The following is a 21782-nucleotide window of genomic DNA, read 5'->3' as shown; positions in this document are numbered from 1 at the left end:
GAGTCGATGACTATTGGAGCAAAAGATTTCCTGATGAGCAGTGTGAGCGGAATGCTGCCCTTTTTTGCACAAAATGAATTAGCCGAAGTAACTGTAGGTCTTCACAATAAAGTTATTGATGTTTTTTACCTAATGTGTGGTCATTTGATCACCCGAATCATGCTATGTACTCCGCCCGTTGACGTTCATAGCTAAGGCCACTGGGTGTTCCTCCGACGATGGCCTTCAAGGATCACCCAGAAGAGGACTGTGGTTATTGCGGCCAGGAGCACGAAATGCGGCGCTCGGAGTTAAAGACAAAACTCAACAGCAGCCACTTGCATCGTGGTTTTCAGACTGCGTAGGTTCTCATTTTCTGTGCGTCATGCCTTAACGATGCGGAGTATACTGCACCTGCTTTGGTGTAAAGGTCAGTTTCAGCGAATCGTGGTGAAGGAGGCATACGCGGGGTCTGACGGACCCAACGATGCTGGACGTAGGCTACGAGAGAGCCCGTACTGAGGGCCTGGGATTTGATCTCATGGCCTTGGCATCAGCAGCCGAACAGCAAAGCCGCCGAGTCGTTGCGCCGGATCACATGGACAGCACACAGCGGCGTAGTGTGAACATGAGGACAATAAGCACCCTTCAAGCAAGGAATGAAATTTGGCATGTGTTAAGCATGGTGGCTGCATTCAAAGCAGCGCTCCTGCTGTGAACTTCGTTGTATAGCTTCTCGGTAAACACGAATCACTCAGCATGAACTACGTGCCCGATTCTTGCAGCCCTCGTTAGCTGCCGCGATGGCTTTGCCGTTCGGTTGCCCAGTACGAATTCGGCTTGTTTCCAGCCAGAAATGCGAAAACGCACCTGCGATTAGATGTTGGCACTCATTAAAACGTTCACTTTGCCGGAATATCTGGACACCTATACTACGGCGTACGTGCTATTTTTTTTTTTTGTTCTTAGGCCATGCGCGGAAAGTCTAGTAATCACTCTAGTCGTGAATTCCACCAATGGTGCATAGCGCGCGCAATGAATATTAGCTTTCATACTCCAATATCTTTTTATTTAGCTCATGGTAACAGCGCCTGTAAGAACGCCGACAGAAACACGGAAGAAATTCCAGGGTGGTGCAATCAAGTGCTGCGCATATTAAGGCTAGCTGAGGAGATTCTTGCTCTGTCCGAAAGATACGCCGCAAAGAGTTGGGTTGGCATCCACATCCTCCGCTTGAAGAGTATGCTGCCACAAAGCAGCATTCTCTGCATTTCGTTTTATACATTCCATTACTATCCATGATTTCACACTGAGTATGCAGTGCGACAACGTTATCACTTAAAAAACAACTGTTACGTGATTTAGTACTGTTGGCGCGAAGCGGGGAGCAGTCACTTGAAGCCTTTCTTCGGTGCTTCGGGTGGCTTCTCGCCTAAAGATGAAATTGACTTTTGCTCTAGGGGTGCACGATGAAATAGGAACTGCAGAGGAGGGTAAAGTGCGCGGCCAGATTGATCTGAATAAACCAAAAAAAGGGGGGGGGGGGGGAGGGGGAAGGAAAGGATGAACACAGTTGAAGACTTGGGGGAAGTGGGCGTCTCATGGCGAGGTCGCATTGGCGATAGCCGCCAGGTCGGTCCGTGCTGGAAGACCCAGGTTGATGACATTGCTGAAGAAAATAAGGCTGACACTGGAGACCACCTTGACGAATATGGACAGCCAGAGCTGCGAGTGCAAGAAAAGAGAGGAAAGGGAAGGCGAACGTAGTGTTAGTGTCGCCCACGAGTTTAATCACGCGTGTATGTTGCGTTTGAGCACTAGAGGTAAGTACGCCTAATGACAGAAGGTGCTCTTGAAATGCACGGCTGAAGCTAGGAATTTTTTTTCGCCGGGAATCTGTTGCATTGCTGCTGTTGCAGAGATTTAGCACCAAGCAGAACCGTTGTAAGCTGATAAAGCGATACATGCACCAATAACGAACTAATCCCTGTCTGCACCTGATTTAATGCAGTGGGCACGTAGACCTGCATATCCCATCGCCACTCTTGCAGCGTTCCCATAATCGCTGATTAGCCAAGAGATAGACAAGCAATAGAAAGTTATTTTGCTGCGGACGACTAACCAGCTCGGTATACTCCACGTCGGTGTACTGGTGGATGAAGATGAGCGAGAGCCGCGTGTATGGAATGAGCAGCACATACTGGGCTTGGACAACCACGGGAAGCGCAAGGTACAGTTCGTGCTGCCGCAGTTCATCCGCCTGCGTGAGAACGGGTAAGCAAGCGATTACCTGACAGCAGTTCTATCCGACTTTTCTATCTCAGAAACGCAGGCTCCGTAGGCCCTTCATGCGTACGAAGCTTTATAGCCACGTCTTATGGGCATTTAGGAAGTCTCTGTCTACTCAACGGCCAACTGAACGCTGCTTCACGGGTGGCTTCAACGATCACTGAGTCAATATACCGCGGATATGAAGTTTATCAGGATCATGAACGCCTCCTTCGAGGACATGTTTTTGAAACTACGCGCTGGAAAACGCCACAACAGTATAATTGACAGAACGTTACTATGGAAAACAACCATGGTAACCATCCTTGCCGAAACAAAGCATTTCAGTACGTTTCAATGCCAACAACAGCTTTTCAGGTTAAACTTGTTCTTGTTGCTTTCGTTGCAGATTTAATATACTGGCTCCAAAAAAGGGAGCTCCCAAGTGATATGCAGTTGGCCTAGTAAGTGTATATCCCCAATAAACCTCCCGTACCTTATACTCAAAACTTGTCGTACGCAGTTCGCGTCACTTCTGTAGACTGAGTGCCACAGGAAGTCAGGCAGTATATTCACTGTCTTCCCACAAAGTCAGCCATTTAAGAACTGTAACAACAGTAGCGCTCTGAGTAGCTTTTCAAAAGCGCCCAAATACCTCCCAAGCTTTCCTCAAAGTAGATATTTGTAATTTTTATTTAAATACGCATTGTGTCGTGTATGTATTAAACTAAGTAAACATCATAAGACGTTAAACGTTTCTGTAGGCCCAGAGATCCGTAGCAGAGCGCATGAAGAAAATTAACAAAACAAAAAATGTAGGACCTACGAGTGCAAAATGTTTTGTGGGCATTCATGTTCCCAGACATGAAAAATCCGTTCGGATTAGCTATTACAAGCCGAACGTTTGCTCAGGTCTGACGAGGATATTACGCGTAAACTACTATTGACGATGCTGGCGCCACTGGTGCTTGGTGGGAGTTCATCGGACCACTCGCCTGCGATAAGCTTAACCAAGTATCATGGACACAGCTCCTTTCATTTCATATTCTCGAAAGTCCTCGACTTGACAACCGTTACAAAGCGCCCATTGGAAATGGCATTACGTCCATTCATTGCCCGAGTTCAGAGGGGCCAGTGATAAGACGTGAGTTGAGATAAGAGGGGGGGGGGGGGCAGAAAGGCAGAAATAGGATTAGCGTGATAGCGACTCATCCTCTAAAACATGATACTCATCCTCGTCACCGTGTGTAGCACCGAAGAGCTAGGGACGCTACAGATACTCGGTCGCGAAACCCGGCAAGTACAGCGGTCGTGCTCTTGGACTTATAGGTTTCATAGAAGTAGAAGTAAATTGCAAGTAGAAACTAGAAGAGCAGGCAGCGCTGATTCGAAGCTGCGCGACATGGTTAAGGTAGCGCGAATGTATACCACAGCGCGTGTCTCATGAGGGTAAATAAATAGGTAGCTCTTGGTAAGTTGTCAGCGCACCCTATAGGGAACGGTGCAACCCGCAACTTGATGAGTGGCGGCACCTAAAAAAGCTTGAACAAAAACAAAAAGTAAAAACAAGTCTATGCGAGCCCTGACTGTTAGTCTTCCCGCTTTCACCCCCTCTATTTCACCTCCCTTGCCTCACTTATATCGCTTTTCTGCATGCACTGGCCTCTAGATGGACTCCTTGCTTGAGAGCCAAGAGGAAGCCACTGGCTACGTCTTGCGGCGGGAGAAGAACTTGTCCCCTCTTACCAGGCTCAGCATGTCGGGAACGACGCGATCTGCGAAGCCAAAGGACGTGTCCACTTCGGCAAGAACTGCAGTTGTGGCCAGCAGGACGAGCTGGCACCAGAAGGGTGACATCAAGCGCAAGTTTCCCATCAGGACCTTGCCGAAGATCCACGATGACACACCGGATATCTGCAGAGCACGTAAAGAGAAAGAGCGTAACAATTGTCAACGTTGATCGATGTTTAGGCGAATCCCACAGGGTAGAGTAGATTTGTAATAAGAGTAATTACTCATCAGCATCCACCCAAACGCAGCCATACGGTAACAAAAGAAAGCTATGCAGCCTTCAACAGAAACTTCGTAGTTGAATAAAAATTCTTTCTGGTCCGGGGATCGAATCCGAGACCACCGCCTGTCCAGGGCAGTCGCTTTGCCAGCTGAGCTAAACTGTACGGCTAGATATTGTAGAGTGAGAGCGAATCGTTCAACGACTAGAAATGCTGGTCCAATGTTTAGGGGAATCCCCCCAAGTGGAGTAGATTTGTAATAAGGGAATAGTTGCTCATTAAATACTCACTGGACAAACACCGTTCCCACTTCGAGTTTTGATAAATTCGCTGTCGTCGTACTGTCTGCTTGCCGTCCTGATTAGCGCAGTTGTTAGAACTACTGCCACGGAGAGGCGCAGGTCACGTGTACGATCGCCGGACCAGGACGAATTTTTCTTCAAGTATGAAGTTTCCGCGAAAACTGCATTTTTTTCTTTTGTAGCCGCGTATGGCTGCATCTTGCGTGGTTGCTAATGAGTAAATGCCCTCTTATTACGATCGTCAACTTCACCTTGAAACAGGGGAACCTGGGAGAAAAGGAACGTTCGTTGCGCCAGTCGTTGGTCAATAATATTGGCCTAAGAAATGCGTGACGCCTTTACACTTGGTAAGAAGGTGAAGTTAACTCATGAATGGTGATTTTGTTCGTGATACTTCGTATTGCGCCTTTCGTATTGCGCAACAAAACCCAACTAAACCAAGCCGAGATGTAGCCAGTTACCTGACGTCGTCAATTTCAACGCGCATTACATTTTTGGCAGTGCCAAGGCGGCACGAGCGTTTGGGTACATAAGGATTCTAATTTTCAGCGCTCAGTTATGTTGGTGCAACAGCAGCCAAGCTCCTTGCGTTACCGGCCGCCCTGAACCTGATACTCGAGCAGAGTCGATTGTAGCAAAGGCACCGCGAAGTAGCTCAGTTAATGTTCCGAGTTTTTAGAAATTAAAATATCATGACAATATCAACCAATATTGAAAGCGCTTAATGCCTTCAGTTCAAAGCCACCCTCTCTTAAGGAACTCGAACAACGCATCTACAATCCGAGCTGTGGTTGTATTCCAAGATGACTCCCTCTGTTCTCGCCATAGTAGGCCTGCAAAAAGGCTGTCAACTTCTGTTTCTTGCGCTGAAATTCACCATAAGCCTGACTACGCCCACTGCAGTGCAAAGGCCTCTCCCATGTCTCTCCAATTAACCCTGTCCTTTGCCAGCTGCGGCCACCGTATCCCTGTAAACTTCTTAATCTCATCCGCCCACCTAACGTTCTGCCGCCTACTGCTATGCTTGTCTTCTCTTGGAATCCACATTGCTATCTTGCCTTCGCATTACATGCCCTGCCCAAGCCCATTTGTTCCTCTTGATTTCGACTAGGATGTCATTAACTCGCGTTTGTTCCCTCAGCCACTCGACCTGCTTCCGGTCTCTTAATGCTACTCCTATCATTTTTCTTTCCATAGTTGGATGCGTTGTACTTAACTTAAGCTGGACCCTTTTCGTTAACCTCCACGTTTCTGCCCCATAGGTGAGTACCAGTAAGATACAGCTGTTGTATACTTTTCGCTTGAAGGATATTGGTAAACTGCCATTCATGACCTGAGAGAACCTGCCATATGCGCTCCACCCCATTCTTATTCTAGTCATTTCCCTCTCATGGTCCGGGTCAGCGGCTACTACCTCCCCAAGTGTAGGCATATTTCCTTACCACTTCAGGCACCTCACTACCAGTTGTGAACAGCTGTTCTCTGAAATTGCTTAACGCATATGCGCTTCACGGTGGCTCAGTGGCATTGGCAACTGGCTGCCAATCCCAAACGTTGAGGGTTCGGTCCTGGAGGCGGCGGCCGTGTTTCAATGGAGGCGAAATACAGAAACGCCCGTTTGCTGTGCTATGTCTGCACGCGTTGAAGAACCCCAAGTGGCCTAAATTAAAAAAAAAAGAGCCCTCCACTACGGCATCAATAATAGGCTTTGCGTCACTTCGGAGCATTTAACTCTGAATTTTTTTTTTCACGCATATGCAGAAGAAAGATCGGCCTGAGCCTTCGCCATCCCGCCGAGGCGGACATCGCTTGCGCATTAGGCAGTCGCAGCTTTACCATCGCATCGAGAAGTAACACGGTCGTTAGAAGGATCAAAAAGAACAACGTCATCCCGCTCGCCGGAACATGAGTCATGGCGTCAGAATCAAAGCGATGCGGCAGGTGCCATTCCGGTGCTAGACGGGGATTGCCAAACCGGTGCAAGTCGAGCAAAGGCTGCGTAGAGAAGCCACACACCCAGCGCACACGTCAGCAGCTTATCGCGAACGCTGCCAGACGGCGCGCGCTGTACCAGAATTAGCTTCAAGTCACGCGTTGCCGTGTTCGCGTTTCATTCCCGCCTGATAGTATGAGTGACCGCCACTTGCCCGAGACAGGTGCGTGAGCTCCGCGCCTCCGGCGCGCATGAAGATCATGTCCCAAGGCACACAACTCATCATGAGCGGCCACGTGAGGCTATCGTCGGTCAGGAAAGGATTGCCCATCTCCCGGGGAACTCCAATCACCAGCAGCACTAGCAGGTAGGTCGTCAACGTCGATTCGATGCTGCAATTGGTGGGAATAAAGAAAAAGCATTTTGAAGGACGCCGAACACACTTCGCGAACCAACCGCAACATCACCGCGGTATGCTGTGAGTAGTGCGTACATTACATACATATCGTTGACGCTCGTATGACTGGTACTGAGGGTAAACCGCTTTAAATACTTTTTCTGAAATAGTGGTGCATAGAGAGTAATGTCCGTGCGGAAACACTGTCAGCACGGTATTATCCATGAGAAGGGAGGTTTCCCAGCTCACCCTGGACCTTATCCGCGACGCCGACCTCTTGGGTGAGTGCTGATGCCCAGCTTAATTCGTTACTCGAGTGCAGCTGGTTAGGGCTAACGGATGAGGTTGAAGGGAGTGTGGACAACACAGATCACGGGCTAATGCTCGAGTTCGGTCCGGCTCGCATCGCCTCCGTACCTAGGTTCCGGACGATCATCCTTATTACAGGCGGCATCGAGCTACGGCGATTGTCGGCTAACACTTCTTGTTGCAAACACTTCGCAGCCCCCCCCCCCTTTTACATAAATATTGGCAAAAAACCATGAAGATGTCCTTGAGCCGCTGAGTCCTCAACGCTCATGACAGTCACGTGACCGGCTGGGAAGAAGAACCTTTTCGAACAAAAATTGCTGTTTCACGACGCATCAGGAAGCGTTGAGGAAGAAACTGAATTGGACGCGAAACTTTCAGACCTTATTCAAAAAATGAGATGAAGCAGGTATTCCTCTCTTTGATGTGAATTGATACTTAAGGGGGGACACGGCTCTTTGCGGCCGAAAATTGGTCAAAAAATCGTATTTTCGACCTTTTCATTTTAGCGATCCTGAGGTCATTGCGCAGCTATCTAAGAATTTTCGTTAAAAAATACCGCTTAATTCATGCATTATAGCGTTCCAAAGACGTGAAATCGCACGCGCGGCCCTTTAAATTGAGGTCTAATTGCACCGAAGTTTGACTGCCCGCAGTGCCTGCAGTTCGAGAAATACGCGCTCTGCCGGCGCCATTTTGGTTTCGTTTGAAAGGTCTCGATTCAGGCTATTTCCGTATTCCGGCTGGCAACCATGTGCAAACCTTAGAAGCAGTAAACAAAGAAATAGAATTCAACAAAACGTGCTCTGCTATTGGTTTTTTTTTTTATATATCACGTGACCAAAACGACGACTTTTGGTTGGTTGACGGCGTCAACCGCTTGCAGCCTGTCGCCATTTTGAGTGGGTCGGGCAATCCCACTGTCACGGCAAAGTGAGGTTCGTCGGGTGCTAAGTGCGAAATATTTCAATTTAAGCAAGCCTTAGGCTAAAAGCCCTAAAAGGAAAAGAAAGGTAGAGATCCGAAGCGCATTGGGAACGCTGTAGCGTCGCATCCTGGTGTCTACATTCTGCGACGACGCTCCGGGACGGCCCGACTACGCCATAACCGGCGGTGCTTAGCGTGACACCGAGGATTGAACACACATCCTGAGGGAGCGAAAGGTAGAGATCCAAAGCGCTTTGGGTACGCTGCATCGTCGCATCTCGTTATCTACAATCAGCGATGATGCGCCGACGCTTCGCAATGAACCGATAACGCTGTCGCCGGCGGTGCTTAGCGCGACAGCGAGGAGTGATCAGGGCGATTCCTGCCGCGTACAGACAGCGTAATCGTGACTGCGCATATGAAGAAGCGGTACCTAAGCAGCTTCCGTTGACAGCCATCAACGGCGCGATAGATCCAGCTTTCCGGTAAAGTTGGTGGTGCGGCGCCAGCGGCGTCCGCGTAACGGCGTCCCGCAAAGCGCGAAATCGAAAACCGAGAAGAAATAAACTTGCTTCTCAATGTTTTGAGGGGCAAGAGGAGCAGAGAGCACATATCGTTTGTTAGGTGCTGACTGCGGTCACAGCGCCGTTGTGAGGTAGAATCGCGCGCCGCGCCGCAACTTGGGAGAGGTCGCAGTGCAAAGGCACTCATCTCGGGTTCCAGCCTCCAGGCTATGCCATCTGTTCGCCGCCAATTTCCTTGTTGCAAGCGCATTTATGTCGACGGGAAATGGTTCTTCCACGCCAAAAACGAGCCAGAACTCACTTCAGTGATTTCTAGTTACCCTTGACGCCACAAAAATATGCCAAAAACGTTTTTCTCAGATTTCTCAAAACTGCAATTTTGGCACATTCAGAATTTTGGAGGAGCGATATCTCCAGTTCTATATCAGCTATTAGTATAATTCTTTTTGTGCTAGAACGATAAATACACAGGTTGTGCAATAACGTTAACTTTAAACTACTGTGCTTTATTGGGGAAAATTTTCAAAATAAATGTTTTGTCTCAGTCATCAAAATGAGCTTTTTCTCTGTCATGTTTGACCAGCTGTAACTTTCGTCCAAGTCGTACTAGAATGCTCATTTATGCCTTATTGCACTCCTTGGTGACTCTAGATCATTTATAAATAGTAATCTTCTCCACAAGGTCTTATGTTAATTAACCAAGCTTCCTCCAAACAAACGACACACTTTCCTTGATAAATGGTTGGTTTGTTTGTGGGGTTTAACGTCCCAAAGCGACTCAGGCTATGAGAGACGCCGTAGTGGAGGGCTCCGGAAATTTCGACCACCTGGGGTTCTTTAACGTGCACTGACATCGCACAGTACACGGGCCTCTAGAATTTCTCCTTCAAAGAAATTCCAGTTTCCTTGATAAATATAAAACTTACTGCTGCAGGAGGAAACCATTTGGAGTTTTAGAATCAGCACATGAATATGTTCACACAGTGAAAATTTGGTGTAAATCTGTCTATAAATAAAGAAAATAGTTCCAAGAGGGGTATCCCCCTTAACTGAAAGATATCAACTGAAAAAAAAACACGGCAAAAGATTTTTTTGCTAATTAGAGTACGCATTTGACTGCGGCGATAATTCGTGAAGAGTACGTGCCTATACGACCATAACCTTCCTTTTTCTTAGAGAAGAAGAATCCTCTCACCTGCAGCGCCACTATTGCCGCTGAATGTAATCATATCACAGAGTTTGTCACGCTTACCTGAATTTACCAGTTGCGTTTAATCCGAATGACAGCAGGAATGCCACGAAAATCATCACTGCAATCATTTCTGGTTTCCTGCAATAAAAAAGCATAATTAAACAGAAAAGACTGTATGCACAAGTTTAGGAAGTACGAGGAGATTAAAAGATGTTTATGCTCTTAAGCCGCAGGTTTATAAGACAAGTGTGGACGGCATATGAGGATTTACGTCCTTAAGCTGCACGTGGTTTGTGAAAGGCGTCGTAGTGAAGGGAACCGGGTGAATTTCCACCATCTGAGGGTCTTTAACGTGGCCTTGTGCGATTCGCGGTCTACAGTACGAAATTCTTACGTGACATCACCCAGCTGTTCACGCTCCTTCAGGAAGATCTCCCTCATGGCCAGGTTGTATTCTCGATCCATTTGCTTGTCCCTAAGGGAGGAAAAGCCAAGCAGTGGAGAAGTGAAATGCATGCGCTTCGTTGCCTTGACGCCTTTACACGAAGCGATCGAAAATATGAAGCCTATTTTTTCCACGCGAGTGCGTGTTTTGAAAAAACACAGCTTTTCCTGTACGAAAAATAAATGTCTGCCTCCAGCTTACAGAACCAGCGACCTCTGCGTTTAGGAGATCAGTAAACACATTATTCAGACTAAATATTGATTGTACAGTCAGGCTGTAAGGTCAGGCAGTAAAGCTGGAAATTAAGGTGGCGACTAGAGGCAACTTGTATTCGTTAATATTGCCGCGAATCTTTGTAGCGTTTGTTTGTTGCGTTTATTTGTTCATGCTTCAAGGCTGCCGGCACGCCGCTTTATCGCTTCGTTTGTGACGCAAGACGCGCCTAGAATTATCTCGATGGATCGCATCCGGACGGAGCCGACTCTAGTTTATGCCAGAATGTTCTAATAACTTCCGAAGCTTTATCTCGAATGTTCGCTGTCAGCCTTAAAAAGAGCACGGCCGACAGCGGCGGGCATTCTGTTAGACGACCGCCGAGCACGCTTGTTGCTACGCCGCCGCCGAGTGATTCAGTTCTTTGCGGGCTCAAGTCAGCCCGAATAAAGAGTTTCGTTTCGAAGACATTCTCGCTGTGTTCCTGTTCGCCAGACTGCAGTCACCACTACGTGACAATATCTAGCACCATCAATACGGCACACGGGATGCCAATGAAGTGTTGCTAGCGATGCACAACTGCAGAATTTGTACACCGAGTGTTTAGTTCCCGGGAACCAAGGGCGACAAAGAAAAAAAATTTGCTGGACTCTAAGGGTGCCAATTTTCGAAGTGTTATTCGCTTTTCTAACGCACCGAATACCTCCATCTGAATGACTGTCAGCGAGTGCTCCGCAGTTAAGGTTAATCTGTGAAATTTAATTTTTCCACAACGTTTTGCCGTTTTGGTACCGCTATCTCAAAGGCACAGCGACGGTTTGATACTAGACACATGGAGATTATTTAACGAGCTGAAAGATTTGTAAGAACCCTCGCGGGCTCTTTGAAAGGCGGTTGGCCTAGACAGCTTGCCGCCAAGAGGGACCTTAGAGAGGTATCAAGAGTAATGTTGTGGTGGTGTCATCTGCAGAATTCGATGTGCGCACTAACAAACTTTACGCCTCCATGGTTTTCCTAAATAGACACAGTGTCAACACAGACTGCTTACACTTGTTGCAGGTAGAAGCGGTAAATGTAGACCCAGAAGATGACAGCGGTGACCACAGACATAGGGAACATGAAGAGCAGAAACACCGTGTTTGTCATGGGGCTCTCCCTCTGTCGGCTGAAAAATGCAACACATCGCATGTCTCGGTAGTTCACCTAAGCCTAACAAAAGACCTTGTCACAAATCAATTTGTTTAATGGATGCTTTTGAGGCTAATAAACAAGTGGACTCAGTAGCGATGTCGCAAGTGACAACGTTACCTTTGCAAATGTAGCGGATATTTCATTGAAAGTTTGTACGCCAGATAGCAGGGAAATATTACATGACTTGCTGTCTGGTCTCTTTAGTTGACACATGTGAAATATGCATGTCCTAAACGAAAGAACCGATAGCGCGCTCCTGAACTACATGATTAAAGGGCTACTGGTGAGGTTCCACGGGCTTGTAGGGGTGGAATATGTGGAACTCGAAAGCAAAGCATGCGAAGTCTTTTGCGCTAGAATTCGAAATGGCGACGTAATCGCCGGTTAAAACCTTGACGGTTTTTAGGCTTCTCTGCAGCACACGGCGCCTGGTGGGGGCCACATGATGACGTCATTTACGGTGGCGGTACATTTCCGACGCAGACACACCTGTTTTGAAGAAAGAAAACCAACGGCACCGAAGGCAACGCCCGTGGATCGTTGTCTGCAGCATCAGACGATGCAAGGCATGGCATAGGCGAAGGTAGCGGAACCGTATTGTTTTTCCTCTAACCCTCCGTAACATCATAACCGAGCTTCTCCGCATTTCTCTGACGCTGTGAGAAGAAGCTGAGGATTTAACCCGTGCTTATGTCGTCATTGCAAACGCTAGCGCAAAAAAAATAAATAAAAAAAAAATGGCGTGCTTTACTTAAAGCGCATACAGATTTGAATTAACTTTTGTATCATGGAATTGTCAAAAAGAGTTCAGCTGGATATAAGCGAGTGGGAAGTGTGGAAGAATGTACACGCCAATTTGCCGCCCCAAATGATAAGGCAAGGTCGCGGTCAGATAAGCCCCGACCTCCAACATTGCCGATCGCGAAGAGTTTTGTCAGGCTCGTGGACAGTAAACATACGACAATATCTGTGACAAGGCGCAGCGAGCCCTGCAAGTCCATCAGGCGAAGAACAATATATTTCTGCTTATTGCATAGCAACGACGCATGCAGTATCGTCAAACGAGCGTCGAGCGCATGCACTACAGCTCCAGATTGGATTTTAGAGCAGGAGATTCATTGATTCCTGGAAAACGGTTTTTAAGAACTGTCTCCAGTATTTATGCCGGAACATGGGTAACTAGCTCCAGCATCTAGCAAAGTGAAGCGGTGTCACTAAGGTTGTACATAATAATGCAATGCACGCGAACCTTTCGAACTCCTGGTCGACGATGCGCTTGGTTCGGCCCGTGATGTAGCTGCATTCGCTTGCCAGGATGCAGGTGTAGACTGTGCCCACAATCAGAGCCCTGTGCAGCGCCGTGTACGCACTGCGACCGCGCCAGTAGAGAAGCTGCTTGCACTCGGCAGAAGCAACGATAGCCGTGCAGAAAGATTGTTTCGAAATCGCCTCGTAACCAGTGCGGCCACTATTTGACTCATTTCACTTCTCGTACGATCCTGGGAGGTAGGCAGCGGCGTTGCTTTTTTCTGGTGCTTCGCGCAGAGGCCGAGCTAGCTCAAGTTCAGCAGGAACTAGAAATAAATCAAAGAGCTGTTGGACCACAAATGAGGCAGTACAAGGGGACATGGGCTGCGTATCGTTCCAAGACAGCAAGCTCAGAATAAAATATTATAGGAAGAACGCCTGAGGAAACTGGGCTGTAACAGTTGTTGTTGTGACTGAGAGAAGGATGAAAAGGAAATTGCACGGGCCTGCCTACTGGCTCGAGCCAAGCCACTACCGCTGCCACGTGCAGATAGAAGAGAGCTGAAAGATAAGAGGATAGAGTAAAAGAGAGAGTAAAGACGCGCGTCGCAGCAACAACCGCGTCCGTCGAAGCGGACGCTGCTGAAAAAAACAGATAAGCGGCCAAAGCCGCGCGAACAGTTAAGGCGAACAGTTAAGGCATTTAAATACTTAAACAGAAATAGCGTTGACTCTGAGAGGTGGAAAAAGGCTAGGAAAGTAACCAGTAAATATGCAGGAAACAAGAACGGCTAAATAGAGCTTTAAACGACAAGTAAAACTGGATTAATTAAGTGGAAAATAAACAGACTGTAGAACTACATAGAAATGGGAAATGGCAAATCAGGAAGGAATCGTTCTATAATAACTGAAGAGGCAGCGCCCTAATCTTTGAAGCTAGATCAGGGTATCTTAGACCGTAAAGCTACAAAAAGAAACTTAACAAAGAAGGTGACGCATGCACAGTGTGTGAAATATTTGTAGAAAAAATTGAACCCTTTATACTACAATGTGGCAGTATCTATCCGGATGTCGACGCAGACTCAGTCACTCTCCCCGAATCTGGAGTAGAAGTCAGCAAAAAGCAATTGCAAGATCGGAGGCGCGCAGCAGCGTAGTCAAGTTAACCGGCCTATAGCCACTGCATGTGGCTACTGCCTACAACAAGGGGCAGAGATTTAAAAAAGGAATGGTAAAGTTTGCGCTAGCCATCACTGAATTTCACGATTTGCGCAACACATGTAACCGTTGTCAGTTTTTTTTTCTTTAAAGGCCCCCTTACAGAGACATCATACAACGACGTAACATTATGTTAACGTTTTATGCCGTTGACAAAACACTATTACCTGTGCGAGCGAAGCTTCACAGAGAAGTTATTGTTACGGTGTCACCGGGGAGAATGAAGATAAAAATGATGGGAAGAATGAATTCACGAGAATGACAGTGCGTGCACGTGAACGGCAGTGTTGAAAGTTATTACAAGCGCGGTTAGATATGCTCGCTGCTGGAGACATCTATGGTGAACAATGTATTTACGCTTAAAAAAAAAAAGACCCCGGAAAACAACCACAGACCGGCAAAGCGACGGCGTAGTGAGGGTTGGTTCAAGCCAAAAATTTATTTCAGAGACGATACGCCACAGTTGCAATTGTGGAACTAGTGAATAGGTCTAGTGGCATAGTCCTGGAGTGATTTGGTTGGGAGAGCACTTGATTTCGAACAAGATCAGCCTCAGGCAGCAGCACGTATTTCAGCAGTGGAATGGCATGTGTCAGGGTTGCGTGCAAGACATGATGTGGTGTAATGTAATCGGTGTAATGACATAAAGCGACATATGGACTATGAGAGACGCCATAGTGCAGTGCTCCAGATAAATTTCGACCACACAGGGCTCTATAACGTGCAATCACATCGCACAGTACAAGGGAACATGTTACATTTCGCCTCCATCGAAACTCGGCTGTCGAGCTAGCAACCGAGCGCCCTAACCACTGAGCCCCTGCGGTGGGTTACATGCAAGTCAGGCCACTGCACTTCGAAGGAGTGAGCTCGGGGTATGACACTGGGGTGTTTACTGTTGTCACGTATTCAGCTCGGGGTAAGGCGAAAAAGCCACATAACTTTCTTTCATTTCGGACTCTAAATGAGCTAAACTTGGCCTGCCTTCAAACGATGGCGGATAGTATTTCAAGTCACTGTTGTGGCTACTTGGGAATTGGCTTGAGCGCAAGTTCAGTGGTTTGCGGTTCAAAAGAGACGTTTTGAATGAATGCTAGCACTCACATTTTCGCAGGGACGGGCGGCAGCTGTTTTCCAAGATTGTTGTCTGCAAAGTAAGGACAGAAAGGCAATGGTAAGCCACACAGTAGCCGTAGTTTCTAACTTAATTTCGTGTTTTAGATCAGAGAAACGATTCATACCTTCAATATTTCAATTCTAGATTAGATAATTTTAATTACTGAAGCATTTTAAACATCTATATAGAGCTCTCTATCGGCCATATTTTCTGGCTGTCAACTTGACGAGGTTTATTAGTCGGAAGCCTTCACGAGCAATTTCAAGCCCGGCTTCAGCCGACACCGTCTGTGTGGGGAGTACACAAGAGCACTAGACCAAAGCGAATTATTCTTTTTAACTGCGAAGATTCTGATGAAGATGTGCAGCTTTCCTTTGTTGTAGTTTCAATGAGATCGGGTAAATGTAATTGTTCTCTTGAGTGCAATGTACTCCACCTTGGGGAACTCCTCTAACTTTGCATGATGATTGTTACGCGCTATACTTCACAGGACGAACACAGTCATTTAAGTGTCATACTTTTCTTCTGTGTTCGTACCGTAAAGCGTAACGCGTTACAAGCATCATGCACAATCAACTAGGCACCGTCCTCGACATCTAAGCTTGCATTGGACTAAAGCGTACTTAGAAGTGTTCATGCTTTCTACAAGTAGTGCGTTCAAAAGCTGAGCTCCGAAGAAGGCTCCCACACACCGATAAGGCGAGAGTCGATTTCCGAGACCACGGCTCCCTTCGTGGACGGGATGAGGCCAAACGGCTGGAACACCATGTCTGGCGACGACTTGGGCAGGATCGCTGCTGAGGCTTTCGCGGCTCTCTTGTGCGAGACGCGGCAGGATGACTTAGGTCCAGGCGTCGGCTTTGGCTTTGGCACAGCAGGCTGTATTTCTTGCTGCTTTGGCTGGTCTGCTGCTTCTGCTGCGCCAGGCCGCCGTATATTTCCGATGATCATTCACGACGTCGTTTAACAAGCATCGGTGGTGTAGGGGGGTTAGCGTTAGTGCCTCCAAGAACTTGACAGCATACCTCTACATGCTCTCTGCTCAAATGGTGCAAACCGAAAGTGTGTGCAAAGGAACTATAACCATCTGATCTTGCATATGGCAGCACAAACTAGATGACGCCACAGGAGACGATACAAACAGGCAAAACAATCAAAACACAGCTCAAATGCAGTCAACAACATGACGTGCAGCCACCGCCGCACTTGCGAGGAAGTGAAGGGTAACAAAATTCGCGACTTGAGGCACGCCGAGGGCTGTTTTGAAAACTGCACAGCAGTGCCGACTTTGAAAACCCACGTGCACTGTCGGTGGAAAGCAAACATATATCGAGTTAAACTACAACAGCACATCCCCAGGACCTACCGAATAGAACAGCCGTGGCAGCAATCATCTTTTCAGCCAAATTGGCATTGTCGGAAACAGAAGGACCTCAAGGTACCTCTGCAGTCACCCCGAATCTACCTCTATCCTCGCTAACCTAAGCTTCCTACGTTTTATCTCGTACCTAAAAGCTGAAGTTTTTCTAGGTACTACTGTCATAGAGCCGGACAAAAGTTAGGAGGAATGAGGGGCTCGTTACAACTTATAGGAAACCAACAGTCGCTGAAACTAGAAAGGCATAGAGAGTGCTTTTTTTTTTTGGGGGGGGGGGGGGGGGCAGGGGAGGGCAGCTGGTTCAGATCCCACCGGCGCTGTGTCACCCTCGTGGATTCATCCTTCACATCATTCTTCTACTTTGCAATAATTTATATTGCAGTTAAATATAATTACGCTACTCACTGCCCATAGGTCAACACTACAAAAAGAAAAGGCAAAAGCTCCGCCTTGATGGTACGATGCGATAGCGTTAATTGGTCCCTTCAGCGGCCTGGGGTCCTCTGCGATCACTTCACAGACACGGACACTATTTTTTCTTTCACCATCATCTAAGGCTTACCCTATCCTTAAGAGTACAATGCGATAACATTAAAGATCCCTCCCGCGCCAGTACTCCTTGTACTCCTCCTTTGTCGCTTAGGTACTGCCTACATGCCCAAATATTCGGAACTGACCATTCTCTACTTTGCAGGTCGCGAGGAGTCCTAGCTCGTATCACTCCTGGAGCAGTGGTGTAGCGGTTAAGCGATGCGCCGCTGCTTCGGGAGGTGGCTGTTTTAACCAGCCAGCGGTGGGGCTTGTGAAACACAAGTTGCTCTTCCCGAGCAACCACTCGCGACCATTCATTAATTTAACTGCTACCAGCCACGGTGGGAAGATTGCTCACAATCCGGCTCGCAGGTTGTGATGACGTCACATGATCACGTTACCTAGATGACAGGTGAGCCTCTTGCTTTTCCGCTCACAACGCCGCCGACGACGGCACCGACGACGCTGGATTTTCTGCAGAACGGAAGCCTTAACGGGTTCGCGTTAAAATGAAGATAAACACATTCCGCCACGCATTGCTGGTTTCAGTTACTGCTGGCTTCCTTCCAACGTATGCGCGGTCAAGACAACGAAACAGGTACAACGGCTGTGGCGTCAAAAATTCACGGAAAATTTACTTTCCGGGCAAAAACGCAAGTGAAAGCTCTACCGTTTGCCAACCCTTCGGTGTTGGAAGCTGATAACACGAGTTTTCTGCTAAAATTTAACGAGAACTATTAAGGGCACGACGATCAGGAAAGCGCTAAAACCTCAAGAGGTGCGCTTGCATTTACCAACTAATTGCTTTTTAGCACGCGGAATTATGCCTCTGCTGGCAGAAACTCACCTGCAGGCGTTGATGCAACAGGACACGTGTCTAGACTCGCTCCGGTTGTGGGTTTCAACCTTGACTCTGTCTCAGACGGAGCTGCAAGAGACGACTTCCGCGAGTTACTCTAGCACCAGCGTCGCGTGCCCGTCAGTGGCATGCGAACGAGCCCACGGGAGTTTGGGAAATTGAACATCTCGCGCGTTACGCAGTATGTATGTGAAGAGATCCGGAAGCCTCGATCAACTCAACTTTTGGCCTCATTCCTGTACTCAGGTTAAACTGGTGGGCCTTTCGCTTTGATATCGGCGTCTTTCTGGTGCGTAGGTCTGTTTCTGTAGCCCAGGAAGTCGCATTTAGACAGGTGAATTTTTCTTCCGCATAACAGCGGCTCAGCTATGACTTCAGGAGTGACGATTTATGGAAACACTCCACAACTCGAGCGGCTGCCTGGCACGGCTAAACTGGTAGTTTATTTCTTAGTTGTTCCGGTTCTTTCCTGTACCTTTCATTGCAATCTTAAAAATTCCACTTCAGAAACCACTCTGAGCAGAGATGTGTGTATTGTTTTGTATTCGTCCTACGAGCGTTTTTATGGGCAAGTACAACATCTTGTTTCATAATACTCTCAACGTTTTTATTTCTTGCAAACAACTGACAAGACTCAGCCATTCAGCTTGTTTGTCGTAACAATGTCCTTACTCGTATTGTGGGAATATGCATGAAGTAACTATGAGTTTAGTAACATCTGCGTATATATTATTTAAGACAATCGTTGATATAAATTAGTTTAATGTTGCAATTTTTAATTACTTTAAGGACACCGGAAACAACAATTATACCTAAAGCGCCAGGCAAGCCGCTTAGAGCAGCAAGCGGTGCTCTTATTAAAAACTTTTGATTTTGTACTTTATAAAAGTACTTTACGGTATTTTTTAGAAGTACTAGTGGTGTGATATGCGAGGTATGAGTTGCAAAGCCTCGGTGATTCGATTGGCTGGAAATCAGGAAGGAAGTATTTTAAGTGATGCTGGACTGAGTACGCAGAATGCTGTTCATATTCGTCGCCAGCTTACGCACCTGCAGACGTTGATGCGACAAGAGCAGTGTCGGTACTGGCTCCAGATGATGGTTCTGCCACCGTGACGATCTTTGGCGGAAGTGCGACAGGGACATCGTCCGAGCTGAAGCTAGGCGAAGGTTGCGACGCCATACTGGCCTTGGCTGGAGATGAGAGCGAGGATTTCCGAGATGGCTCGTCGACAGACGGCGCAGAAACCGCTGCGTAAGCCAACGGCGCACCCGCCGTTAGAAAATAGTCCTTAGAATAGGCTTAGAAAATAGTCCGTTCTTCGAATCTTGCATTCGGCAAGGCGCATGAGAGGAGGGTGAAGAGGGCACGACGGCTGCTCGTCGTGTTCTCTTCTTTTGGCCTCACCTCATGCACCGCGCCGGATTCTTAACGGTAACGTATACCAACGCACCCAACCATATTTTTCGCGCGGTATGTGTTCAAACACCCAGCGACAATGGTTGCGAACAATGCGACTGCTCATCTGGGTGCTATGCGCAAGCTGTTTACGGCAGCAGGTTGTTTGGCTTAATGCTGAAAACGGCTTGCTCATGGGAACCAATCAACTCTAAAACCCTACACGCTTCGTCCTCTCAAGCGTTCCCGCGCCTAAACACTGCTTGCATCTTAGTTAAAATAGTCTGAGTCTTACGCACTTTCATATGTCGGTGCGGCGGGACCTGTGTCTGAACTCAAGCCAGGTGAAGGTTGTGCCACCGGGGCGGTCGTGGAAGGACATGCTTTGTGACCGGCGTCCGGTTCAGACGCCATGATAGTCTTGGACGGAGCTTCGAGTGAGGATTTCCGCGAGGTCTCGAGCATCGAGGACGAAGGAAACGCTGCGACAGCGATGAGAACACCAGCCAACCAGTACTTAGTGAACAGAGCATCCCATTTGGTGCGCTCTATGAACTGGTGCGATGGTCAGAAACACGTGTTATACGAGGACTACAGCCCTCGAGGAGCTTTCTTTCCTGGCATTACAAATAAATGCAGAATTTTGTTCCCAAATCTCGCTTCTCCACGTCACGAGAATGTCCGGCGGCACGCGAATTAGTAGAGCAGGAGCTACAACTCAATGCTGCGAATTGGTAGTGTTGGTGGATACTTTATGAAGAATGACAGCAGTGCGAGAAACAGGACAACGGAAGAAGACGTGAAGAGAAGGACGAGCGCTGAACATCCAACGACTTGCACTGTGCATGTTTCACGAATTTATACGCTGTTTGAGCCGAGGTTCTCACCTACGCATGCGCAAATAGACCGGCTCTTTGTTTGTGAGGGCAGTAGAAGACTTCTGACGCAGTACCTTCCTAAATCAAGAAATGCATTCTGATTCCACCATTCCCGCGTGACACGTAGTTCGGTTTTCTTAATTGCAGTAGCGCTCTCGAGATCGAGGGAACTATCCTTGCAAGTAATATGGTTTACAAGAAAACCATTGCAATATTTGCCTTCACGCTCATTTTTTACGTTCTCAGCGTGCTCTTTTAACCTATCGATCACGCATCTCCCAGTTTGATTAAAGTACACGTAGAAACAATATGAAAAGGAACACGGGAGCGCATGGCCTCCGCGCTTCGCGAAGCGCTGCCGCCAAGAGCCGATGAGAATAAGCGCATACGCGGAAAGAGCAGCCGGCCACGATGCACATGCCTTTGCCGCCGATTCTCGCCACTGTCGGGGGCAGCGCCTCGCGAAGTGCGGCGGCTACGCGCTCCCGCGCCCGCTTTCATATTGCTTCTGTCTGTCTTTCTGCAATTGAAGGAAATCTGATAGAATGCATACACGTTCGGCGCACTCAACAAAATGGTCGCCTGTCATTCGTGCGTAATCTCGTTGAGTTTCCTCCTGGTCAGGCGTCCCGCAAAGCTTTGACAGCTTATAGGGTGCAGAGTACACCTCTTTCACGTCGTAAAGCTGGACCACCGTTATCGGATTATGTAGCTACCTGTGGATGCAAGGTATGACTGCTGCCTTCTGCCTACGCTTTGTGCTGGAGTCAATCATTCGTACCTTTGTGGACATCATATTCAGAAGACCCTCTGCGACTGACATCAGGAAGTGTTGCCGGTAATGGGCACTCAACACTTTTTCGGCTTCATGGTTGAACGCTTCTGAGATAATGTGCAGGAAAGAGTTGCCGAGCGCACTCTTTAAGCACGACAAGGCAATGGATCGTTTAATGAGCTTTGAATGGGGAGGTTGAAAGGCAGAAGCGTCTTGTTAGTGCGCAGTTCACAGCACCAGCAAACGCGAACACCTCTAAAACAGTATTGAATATGCAAAAATTTTAATTTTACCATTGACAGGGAGTTACTGCTTTACGTCAAGAAGGCTCACCACCATTTCAAACACGGGCAAAACCTTTTCGCTTGCATGTTCAGAGCTTTGCAGAATGTGACAGCTTTTCTGCTTTTGGCAGCTTTTCTGTCGCAATCAGCAGTTTTGCAGAATGACTGACCCGGAGGTAACTCAACAACGAGATTGCGGCAAGAAGCACAGGCGGCCGTTTGAGAATGAGCAAGTGCAGTCTATTAAATTCCCTCAAGCTGTGGAAAGATGTACGTTGGTCAAACAGCACAACGTAAAAAATGAGCGTGAAGGCAAATGATATGGCGGTTTTCTCATAATTCACTGTTTTGCTTGCAAGATTATTTCCCCGCCTGTGCGAGCAATACTGTAATAAAGAAACGC

General features: G+C 47.7%; 2 protein-coding genes across 2 annotated transcripts; both read right to left on the bottom strand.

Annotated features, from left to right (window-relative positions):
* Positions 1-942: 942 nt before the first annotated feature.
* On the bottom strand, positions 943-4156 carry LOC149365083 (uncharacterized). Its single transcript, XM_089575154.1, has 3 exons — positions 3994-4156; positions 2102-2239; positions 943-1704 (listed from the first exon to the last, which is right to left on the bottom strand). Exons 1-3 carry the CDS (start codon positions 4120-4122, stop codon positions 1579-1581), a joined length of 393 nt encoding a protein of 130 aa, XP_089431280.1. The 5' UTR covers positions 4123-4156; the 3' UTR covers positions 943-1578.
* Positions 4157-6648: 2492 nt separating this feature from the next.
* LOC149365082 (uncharacterized) lies at positions 6649-20312 on the bottom strand. The gene is made up of 10 exons (XM_089568785.1): positions 19742-20312; positions 19094-19294; positions 18032-18112; positions 15968-16192; positions 15263-15305; positions 12942-13061; positions 11550-11666; positions 10238-10318; positions 9904-9981; positions 6649-6886 (listed from the first exon to the last, which is right to left on the bottom strand). Exons 1-10 carry the CDS (start codon positions 19905-19907, stop codon positions 6649-6651), a joined length of 1350 nt encoding a protein of 449 aa, XP_089424911.1. The 5' UTR covers positions 19908-20312.
* Positions 20313-21782: the final 1470 nt, after the last annotated feature.

This window comes from Amblyomma mixtum, chromosome 2, assembly GCF_055824585.1.
Source record: "Amblyomma mixtum isolate Tamu chromosome 2, ASM5582458v1, whole genome shotgun sequence".
NCBI classification, from domain to species: domain Eukaryota; kingdom Metazoa; phylum Arthropoda; class Arachnida; order Ixodida; family Ixodidae; genus Amblyomma; species Amblyomma mixtum.
Note: the sequence above shows the minus strand (reverse complement) of the source record. Positions and strands in the feature narration are given on the sequence as shown.

Coding starts and splice junctions, on each gene's coding strand:
- LOC149365083 (XM_089575154.1), bottom strand. CDS start 4,122: ATGGGAAACTTGCGCTTGATGTCACCCTTCTGGTGCCAGCTCGTCCTG. Junction 2,240..3,993: donor TTCCCGACATGCTGAGCCTG/GTAAGAGGGGAC, acceptor GTTCTCACGCAG/GCGGATGAACTGCGGCAGCA. Junction 1,705..2,101: donor ACGTGGAGTATACCGAGCTG/GTTAGTCGTCCG, acceptor TTGCACTCGCAG/CTCTGGCTGTCCATATTCGT.
- LOC149365082 (XM_089568785.1), bottom strand. CDS start 19,907: ATGCTCGAGACCTCGCGGAAATCCTCACTCGAAGCTCCGTCCAAGACT. Junction 11,667..12,941: donor GTCGACCAGGAGTTCGAAAG/GTTCGCGTGCAT, acceptor TGCATTTTTCAG/CCGACAGAGGGAGAGCCCCA. Junction 10,319..11,549: donor CGCTTCTACCTGCAACAAGT/GTAAGCAGTCTG, acceptor TTCCTCCCTTAG/GGACAAGCAAATGGATCGAG.